This window comes from Haematobia irritans, chromosome 2 (assembly GCF_050003625.1).
Source record: "Haematobia irritans isolate KBUSLIRL chromosome 2, ASM5000362v1, whole genome shotgun sequence".
Lineage (NCBI taxonomy): Eukaryota > Metazoa > Arthropoda > Insecta > Diptera > Muscidae > Haematobia > Haematobia irritans.
The window spans coordinates 88,568,564-88,579,414 of record NC_134398.1 but is presented as its reverse complement, the minus strand read 5'-3'; the positions used below and the strand labels follow the sequence as shown (position 1 = coordinate 88,579,414).

The 10,851-nt window shown below is 31.7% G+C and overlaps 1 protein-coding gene across 1 annotated transcript in view; it reads right to left on the bottom strand.

The window, feature by feature from the left end:
• Positions 1 to 461: 461 nt before the first annotated feature.
• DIP-lambda (Dpr-interacting protein lambda) overlaps positions 462 to 10,851 on the bottom strand; it is a 177,936-nt gene continuing 167,546 nt past the window's right edge. The window contains exon 10 of the mRNA XM_075294521.1: positions 462 to 849. Coding sequence (XP_075150636.1) covers positions 650 to 849 — 200 coding nt within the window. The 3' untranslated portion in view covers positions 462 to 649. The remainder of the gene's footprint in view (positions 850 to 10,851) is intronic.

The following is a 10,851-nucleotide window of genomic DNA, read 5'->3' as shown; positions in this document are numbered from 1 at the left end:
AATTCTCAGGCCAAAAATTTGAAAATACTCTTTTTTTGATAATAAATGTATTCTCATACAAACGAATCGAACTTTAAAAATTTCTTTCGAATGGGTTTTCGTTCGATATACAAGAACAGCGCATAAAAAACAACAGTTATATTCTTTGTTTTTTAATTTTGGAATTAATGTAGATGTAGTATTCACAATTTTCGGTTAATATGGGTTTCACCTCTATTATCATCAGTCACCATATAAAATAACAACAATTATATAACCTGTATTCAATGTAGCATTCTGGTGGATAATAATATTGTAAATACATAATATGTACATGAGTGTGTGGGAGAGTGAGAGAGAATTTTGTTAAAATATAAATGATGTTTTTCTTTGTAAATTGGCTATCCTCTGCGACACAGTGAAATGTTAACATTTTTCCCTTGTCAACAATTAATTTTGTTTTGTTTTTCATGTCTTGTGCAATTCTGATATTTGCCTTTGTAAGGAATAAGGACACTGAATCCACTCAGCTTTTACCTCAATTGATCGTTTCCAATGTTAGTTGCTGGGAGGGGGTTATTTCGCATACAAACAACAATGATAACAACAGGAACGCATTCCACGCAACAATGATGGAACGCATTCCACATCAAGTGGAATGACCTTACACTCAGTTCGTTGACATTATTCGCCAAATAAGAGCAAGGGTCGCAAATAAGCCAAGTCGTATGATTGTAGACTCCCCAGATGGAGTTCGTTGAGATGCATGATTAGGGGTTGTAATGATCCACGATGTTCGCTGTGTTGGCAGAGCCGATGGGTTTTTGTAGGACTTTTCGTGACCATTTCGAGCTGGTACCTGGGTGTACACTGAAATTGGAAATAAAATTTGTTAAAAAGTTTTCGCGAGAAGCGTTATTAAGCAAATTATGGAGATTAAGATATTTTTCTGGTCTCGGTAGTACAAATATATATCTAGCATTTGCAAAATAACAATAAAGATACGGATTTTCTTTCAAACCTTAACACAAAATTTCCCCTAAAACTACCCATTTGAAGAAATAACTATGAGAAACACAGTTCCTTTTATCGACTCTGTAAACATAATAATGGATTCAGTGACGTAGTAGAATTGCTACATGGTGCCCAGTAGATAGGGTCACGGCCTAAAGGAAAAAAAGTTTCGCTACATGATTTTTTAAGTCTGTCCATATTTTTGTGAGAGAAGGCTGTTGTTTTCACGCTTTTCAAATACTATCAACAGCCTTCTCTCACAAAAATATGGACAGACTTAAAAAATCATGTAGCGAAAGTGATTGTTAGATTTTTAAAACAGTAGGCTCTCAAATTGTTCTAGCAAAAACACATGCACTTTGCATAACGCAGAAAATGCCGTAGTGCAAACAACGAGTATGTATACAAAGATACCGTTAGAAATTTACAGATAAACAGGTTTTGTGTTCTAAATGCCTTATAAATTAATTTCGTAGATGTGAATAACGATGTGCATGTGGTTTCGATCGGACATCATGACAACACAGCAAAAACTATTTGGTGGTGTGTAGGGTGACCTATTGACTTTTTAAAATCTCTATCTCTGTAACTTTTTTGTTTATGAATATAAGTAAATACTTCAAAAGCAAAAGTTTCATATTTTGTTAAGATCTTTATAATGGTTATCAGAAATGGGCATCATAGGAGTATACGAAGCGAAATAAAAAAAAAATAAAAATCAAATTTGACGTCGGAGTCCAAAATGACCAATGCACGAAATATAGCCTCTGATCAACCACGAACAACGATATGCGTTTCTTTTCGATCGGACTTCGAATGACGACACAGACTAATAAATTGTATTTCGGGGGGTCGTAGGGTGCACGGAAAAAAGTTTTGGTGGCTACATTTTGTTTTTAGCACTTTTGACATTGTCATTCTCAGCTATCGATCTCCACGCTAAGAGCAAAAAGTAGTTTGACAAGACGAAATTACTTCCATTCTTTTTCGTGATCATTGTTCTTGAAAGAAGACGTAAAATATTCCTAAAAATTCTTTTCAATCCGAAAAAATTATAAAGTCAGCCCAGCTTGATTGGAAATTTATTTAAAATTTTTGTGCGTGCAAATAATTATTGGAAGAAGGTACGTTGTTCTCTGGACGTTTAAATACATTTATTGGTTTTTCATAAACCCATTTCTTGCCTCCAGATTACACCAATTGGAAATAAAATACATTCTGGTCTGTATTGGCGTTGGCGTGGGCTGTTGCATCTTTTTAGCAAGTATGTAACAAGGGAATATAAAGGTATGGAATATTTTGGTTTTTTGAGACATATATTGGTGTTTGCTTATTAAAACTTTTAAATAAAAGTTATTAATATTTTAGCGATGAGGTGTACAAAGGCGAAGTGATGATCGGTAGCTTAGAAAAAAGTTATTAAGAATGTTCAATATTTAGGAAAAAATGCTGAAATGGAAAGTATATTGAAATTGTTTTATCTAATTTAATTTTTATTATTCAATGTAAAAAATAAATATTCAATTTCAGAGCAACTCCAGATGGATTTGGAAGATTGTTTGTTACACCTCAGCATATAGTTTAATCATAAATAGGTAAGTGTTCTTTTTTCAATGTGGTTTTCTTTTAAAAAATAATATTCTTTATGTATATTATTATTTGCTAATTATTATTATTATTATTTTTTTTTAACCAGTTTCATGTTTTTTATTGTTGTAAAAAAATATTTAATTTAAGAGCAACCCCAGATGGATTCGGGCAAATTTTTATATTTCTCCTCAACGTATAATTTAATAGAGAAGTGGTAAGTTTTCTTTTAAAAATTGGCTTTATTTTCACTAGAATATTTACGTTTTATGACCTTTTTATTATCAAAATTACATGTTTTTAATACCTTATTTTAGTATTATTTTAATCAAATATAATATATAATGTAAAAAACAAATATTTAATTTCTGAATAACAACATTTTTATGAATTGGTAAGCTTTCTTTAACATTCTTTTAACCAGATTATTTACTTTTTAATGCATATTATTTCTTTAATTAGATTTTTGGAAACCAATTTAATGTTTTTTATTTAATGTAAAAAATAAATATTTAATTTCAGAGTAACCCCAAATAAATTTTGATAACTTTTTAACCTCAGCGTACAATGTAATAGAGAATTGGCAAGTTTTATATTAAAACTTTGGCTTTCTTTTAACAAGAATATTTATTGTATTATGTCCTTCACATCGATAACAACACAATTTTATGTGTTAATATATTACTTAATTCATTATTTCTCTAATTGTTTCAGGTACAAACTTTATGAGGTACGTTTATCTAAGAAAAGTTGAATTCCTTACACCATTTAATAAAATGCCCCCAAATATGGTAAGTTACAAGCTAATTTAAAGAGCTAAAAAATTATATTTTATTACATGTTAATTTTTAAAATTTTTCATTATTCCTTCCATTTTTTTCAGCAAGATATGTGAAAAATATACTTACGATGAATAAAAAACTAAGGAAAAGTCAAAATGTCCAAAAAGCGAGTTAAAATAAACTACTTTCTTGTTCCACGTGGTCATAATTTTTAATCACAAAAACATTGTATTAAGAACTTTCATCATAAGTTTTTATAATAAAGTACTTTTGCTTAAAGAAAGTTTAATTTTATTGTATGAAAATTTGCATAATAGTAAAACGGTTTGTTGTTCCTTTCATTATTTAATTTCTCTGTACTGTGGAATGATTGATTAAAAATAGTTTAGTCGTCGACATTGTAAAGAGACTGTTAACCAATTTTTATTATCGGTTTTCCCAAAAAATAAGCAAGTAAACCAAAATAATACTGACTTTTTAACTTGGTAGGGGTATATAAATCTTATGGTGTTGTAAAAATGAACTAAAATACAATGTTATAGATGAACTAAAATTTAAGAGAATTATAAACTAGACAAGTTGAAAAAAATCTTAAGGGCTAAATCATGGTCAATATTACTACAGTTTAGTTCATTTTGCAATGGAAATGGGTTCACTGTTTTTTCAGTGTATATTCTACATCTGGATCACAGGTTGGAGATGCAACCAGTTTTTTAATCTGTATTTTTTATGTTACAGCAATTCCTACAGGTGAGTACTAAGTTCGAGTTTAGCCGCTAAAATTAAAAATAAATCACTAAGAAAAATATAAAATTATACGTCTTCGATACAAATTTGAATATAACTTCATGGAGAATAGCCCAAACCAAGTTTTTTATAAAGATTATTTTTTATAATGGATTATTAAAGAAAACTTATCATGAAAATTGCGATTTTAGCCGCTAAACTCGAACTTAATATCCACCTTAAATAATAAATGCTATACTGACAAGTGGAAATTATGTCTACTTTTATAATATTTTTTATTTCAAATATATTCTGAGAATACTTTCAATAACGTCCCATTAGTCCATGGATATGATTCCAATAATGTACCTACTGGATGGATTTTTCAATGTGGTAAGTTTTTCTATAAACGGTATTTTGTCCGTTTTTAATAAAACCAAAATTTCAATTTATTAAAAATAATTATTTTCACTTGCAGATAGACAGGCCTTGTAATGGTAATTTTTTGGAATATTCTTACTGTTTAATGCTAACTAAGCTGATATCCTTATTGGCTCTAGGAAATACTCTTGAAAACCGTAAGTTAAAAATCAATATGAACGATAGAATTTGATAATATTTTTCTTATATTTTGTATAACTTTGCAATTTCAGATGCTTATAAGACAAATCCGCCCAACAAAAGTTAGCCAAAATCGATGAAATTGGACAACAATTCAATGAATATAGCAACTTATGCCACATACATCTTTCATATGGATAGAAAACATGGAAATTTAAATTAATAAGTTTAGTCCTAATATCATAGAATATTACTCTTTTGAAGAAGCAATTACTAACTACCGACAAGTAACTGCATCCAACGTACGAATAAAAATATTTCCTTTATTGTATATCATAAGCCATAGTTTTGTGTAATATAATAATAATTTTTTGAAATAAAATACTGGTGGTTATAGAAAACTGACTTGTTTTGTACGAAAAATTTCTTAGTTGTATACAGGCTTGTTGTACCTTTGATTCCTCAATTTCTCTACTTTTTTGAAAATTATACCGACAAACAGTTTATTTCAAACCAATTTCTTAATACAGGTTTCCCAAAAAATTGTTCATTTTTCCGGATAGCAGGAATATTTTGAATGAGTTTAACTATATTCTTCCCAAAGCATAGTAATAATGAACTAAAATACGATGCAATACATGAATTAATTTATAAGAAAATCATGAACTTATATAGATGAAAAAAATCTTTGGCGCCAAATCATGGTCATTCTTACTATGGGTTAGTTCATTTTTCATAAAAAATAGTAAACTTTTTTTTCGGTGTATCTTCTCCAACTGAATAATTTCCCTTGCAAACAATTGGCCAATTTTTCAAAATTTCATTCGAGAAAATATCTGGAAAGTGGCTGTGGCAATATTGTGAGCACGGCAATTTGCGGCTGAGACTCCTTTTATTTATGGAAGAATTTTTGCTTTGGGTCCAATATGCAGAAACTAGAAAAGTGGATTCAATTAACAAAAAAATGTCGTCTGAATAATTTGTACAGAAACCCGTTTTTAATTTCCTGGACGAACAAAAAAAAAAAGTAAAATTCATCACACGGCCTGCAATGTGCTCTAAGTAATCTGCACAGAAACCTCTTCTTAGTTTCTTCGGCGATTAAAGAATTTCATCAGATATCTTGCAATGTGCTCTTTTAAACCCGAAAGAATATCATAATTCAACAGCTTTTGTAATGGAAACCTCACCCTAGAATTAGCCAACATCAATTTTGTAAACTTGCATCAACGACCACTGTTCTAAGGTGGATTAGAACAACTAACAAACAATTTTTCCCCACAACAGCTATGAAATTGTGTGGAATTTATGCAGAAATAAGTTTATGCCCTGTTCCTGTATATCGAACGAAAACCAGTTCGAAAGAAAGGCAGTCACTCGTATTCGAATGAATTTGGGGTATTCTATTTTTGAAAGTTCGATTCGTTTGTATGAGAATACATTGATTATTAAAAATGTGTATTTTTAAATTTTTGGCCTGAGAATTCATTGAAATGTTAACAATGCTTTTACTTTTTTCTTGACACTTATTGTATATGTTCGTTTATTACTCGACAACAAAATATGAGGTGACTTGCCTTTCGAAATAAAAGAATAAAAATCAATTTTCTTTCGTTTGGAATACGAAAGAAAGCTTTCGTTCGATATATAGGAACAGGCCATTAATTTTGGTATAAAGCATGGCGTTTATTTAAACGGTCTTTGATAAGTCGACACAATTAGTTCCAGCTTAATGCAAGTAAAATTATTTAAATCATATATTTAAACCATTTTTGTCCAGCAGCAGAGTAACACCGTGGGAAGGCATTCTACTTGGATTCATAAAGCTGGTGAGATTTTGTAAAAAAATGTTAAATTTCGATTTCGAAATATTCTGCCAAATTTTGCTTGTATTGGGTTATAGTTTTTTTTCGAGTGTAAAATACTATACATAAAGAAGTAACGTGAGTGTGTAACCTCCTAACCATTCCCATTCATCAATTTACACATTCATTCATTGTTTTGTAGTGATATCATCAGTCCTTATTTGCTCGATATAACAGAATGAATGCTGCGAATTAGCAAGAATGGAATGTGTTATACGATGTTCAAGCAAAGCTAATATTGATCTCTGCTAGAATGCACTTCATTGATCATTGTTTGTTGTTAGTTTTTTTTTTTCTTTTCATCATTTGCTAAAGAGAGCAAAACATTAAGTTCAAAATTTAATAAATTGAATAACTATATAATATTATCGAATATATCCCTGATTTTTATATATTAAAATACTTGTGTTTTTTATTACATTTCTACTTTAAACTCAAAAATATACTAACCCCCATTTTCATAAAGCTCCCTTAGTGTTCCGTTAACTAACCAACTTTTAAACCGTATTATAGACGAAGCTGTCATTTTGTCTTTATATTCAATAGGCCAGTTAGGAACTTAACTGACGAAAATTTTTCAGTTAAAATTAACCGGAGAGAAAATATACCGGTCTATATCGATGCCTTACCAAATGGACCGGTAAAAATATATGAGATACAGATTTGTGAGGGTCTAAATTCCAGTAAATTTACATTTTTGTGCAAATCGGATAAAAACTACGGATTCTAGAAGCCCAAGGAGTTAAATCTGGAGATCGGTCCATGTGGAGGCTATACTAAAACATGGGTCGACTCACACCATATTCGGCTGACCTATTTGTGGTCAGCCGGATTCCAGAAGTCTTAGAAATAAATTCGGGAGTTAGGTCTATATGGGGGCTATACCAAAACATGGACCGATACTCACCACCTCTTAATGTTCCTCAAATACCTCTAGAATTCCACTTTCAGACGAATTGGGTGAAAACTACGAATTCTAGAAGCCTAAGAAGTAAAATCGGGAGATCAGTCTATATAGGGGCTATACCAAAACATGGACCGATACGGACCATTTTCGATACACCTCTTTATGGTCCTAAGATACGTCTATATTTCTAATTTCTGGCAAATTGGATAAAAAGTACGGATTCTAGAAGCCCAAAAAATAAAGTCGGGAGATCGGTCTATATGGGGGCTACACTAAAATATGGACCAGTAGGAACCATTTGCGACACACCTATTTGTGATCATAAAATACTTTTATAAATATCTTCAATTTCAAGCAAATCGGCTAGGAAATATAGTCTCTAGACGCACCAAAAATTAAAATCGAGAGATCGGTCTATATGGGGGTTATACCAAAAAATGGACCGATACACCTCAATTTCGACACACATATTTGGGGTCCCAAAATACGTCTATATTTCCAATCTCAGGCAAATCTGGTAATAAATACAGTTTATAGAAGCCCAAGAATAAAAATCGGGAAATCGGTCTATATGGCGACTATACCAAAACATGGACCGATACGGACCATTTTCGACACATCTCTTTATAGTCCCAAAATACCTCTAGATTTCTAATTTCAGGCAAATCGGATAGTAAATACAGTTTCTAGAAGCCCAAGAAGCAAAATCGGGAGATCGGTCTATATGGGGGCTATACCAAAACATGGACCGATGGGCACGATTTTCGGTACACCTTTTTGTGATCCTCAAGTACCTCTAGATTTTCAATTTCAGACAAAATCCCCAAATCGGGAAATCGGTTTATATGGGGACTATATCAAAACTTGGACCGATATCTTCGAACTTCACCTGCCTGCAACAAAACGAATCTGTGCCACATTTCAGGATGATAGCGCCATTATTGAAGGCTGTAGGGTGATTACAACAGACAGACAGACGGACATGATTATATACATGGGAGGCAAAAATATTAATTATCCGTATTTTTATATATTTCCAGCAATTCAAGTAAGCGTCGAAAGAGCATTCTCTGCTCTTAAATTTTTACAGGGCGATATTTCCTTTGGAAATTTGGAATAAGAGTTTTATTAAAAGAGCAGTACTATGTTCGCTTCTTGCGTTGAAAATTTAAAGCAGGCAATTTACTCCATTGATGTGCACTTTTTTCTTCGTCAAAATTTAACAGGAATATGTTTGTTTCCATGTATAATTTGGATTATTTCAGAAAAATTAATCTCGAAAATAATGTGATTTTCAACTTGAAAATAGTACCGGCCTTAAGACGAAACATAAAACTCCTGAAAAGAGTTTTAATTTTCTGAAGTAAAAAATAAATCTCCTAAAAAGAGTTTTATTTACGATGGATACTTGAATCTGGCTTTTCAAGAATTTCATCCGACAATTTATTTTTACGTTGCAAAAAAAACCTTAGCTTTGATATCAGCATAGATTCTGCATTCCGAGATCTATTGGTATATGACAGTATAGGTATCCGTTGACTCTAACATGAAGAGTTTTTGAGTTAAAATTTTCTGGATAACTGTTATTTACATTCCCTGGAAAGTTCCGTTCAAACTGAGTATCGCACAAGATCACTTCCGACCAAACACAGCGTAGTAAAGGGTTGGTACTTAAAAGGGAAGTGTTCGAACACGGTTGGGGTGAAGTACAATAATGGGAGGGATGAAGTACAAGGTGTAATTGGGTACACACCATAACCCATCTGCAGTTTTAACTTAACCTTATCGGTAGTGAAGTACAAATTATTACGTAGCGTTTCCGTTTGAAGAAAACACAATCCATGAATATGGCATCAAGTGTACCGAAAATGATTTTCGTTTGTTAGAGTTTTTTTAATTTCTTCGAACTATTATGACAAACAAATATTTTGTTACTGACTTTTTTTAATAAAATAAATAATTCTTGAACCAAAAACACAGACAATTTCGTTTATATCAAGCGCTGTTTTTTTTTTACTTTAAGTCTTTAATAAGACACATTTTACAGTTTCATATTAAAAATTTAATATGTAATGTCGAAGATCTTTTCGGAATCTTCCGAATATACCTGGAATATATAAAAAAAAAAACTTTTTGCGGTTCGGTCGAACAGGGACCTTGATGCGCACGCCGGACGCACTAACCATTGCTCTAGTCTTGTGTCGTTCCGGAACGAACTAGTTCCAATGAACGGTTCACTAAAACGAACGATTATCACTAGTTACATCTCTTTCGCTCTCATCATTCCTTTTGTCATTTATTTTCAATTTACGCTGCATCGTTCCGCGGATCGCAGTTTGATTTTTTGTCTTTGATGATTATTACTTTTTGACTGTAGCTATTTGCCAATCCATTCATTTTGGCTCGTATGTATATTACATCATTAATAGATATGCTGCTATTTAATAGAATCATTAGTTCCATCTCAGGCTCTTCACAAAACACAAACAATTTCTTTTAATTTCTTGCAATCAATAATTTTACACAGAGTATAATATTATGAAATCCAAAGATCTCTCCAAAGAGTTTGCTTTTCTGTGTTTACTGACTTGCCTAAAGCTGCATTATATTCATTATTTTTTCTTACTATTCCTATTATTATATACACTGTTTGAAGTAATTTCACCCAATTTTCCATATTTTTTGTATGGAACGAAAAGGAATAATTTGATGGCACTAGTGTCTTTGTACAAAAGAAACGATGAGTCCGAAACACTACGGTGAACGATTTTGTCGAAGACTAACATACAATGGTCCTCGGTGGGCAAACAAATGTATGTTACTGTTAAATAAAGGTTGCTTTAATCGGCTCGTGAGTGCCGAAAACTAAGCTGTATTAATATAACTGTTTGACTGTTTGCGTTACTGGCTATAGCGATAATTGTCTGTTGATGACAATAACAGCTACGAAGCCCAGTGGATACTGTGTTGGCTTACAAATTGTATGGTCGGCGGTTCGATAAAACTCGTGGAAATAAGAAAGATGTTAGGGAGAAAGCAATTAGCCAGGAAAGATTTCTTTTTTTTTTTGAGATAGTCTTTATGAAATTGGTTTACATCCTGGAAAAGAATAAACGTTTATCACAAAAAGTACATATTTTGTTTGTCTAAAATTTTTTTGGGAGGACAGAATTATTTTTTTTTTTGCGTGTACGATGGTCAGCGAATAATTGCTATTTAAGACAATTATAACAGGTTGGCTTTTAAGTCCCCGGTCTGACACACAGATGGTGTCGCTAGTATTAAATGCATATTATTTTTATATAGTACCAAGCTTCAAATGATTCGTGTCAAAATTTGACGTCTGTAAGTCATTAGTTTGTGAGATAGAGCGTCTTTTGTGAAGCAACTTTTGTTATTGTGAAAAAAAAAATGGAAAAAAGGAATTTCG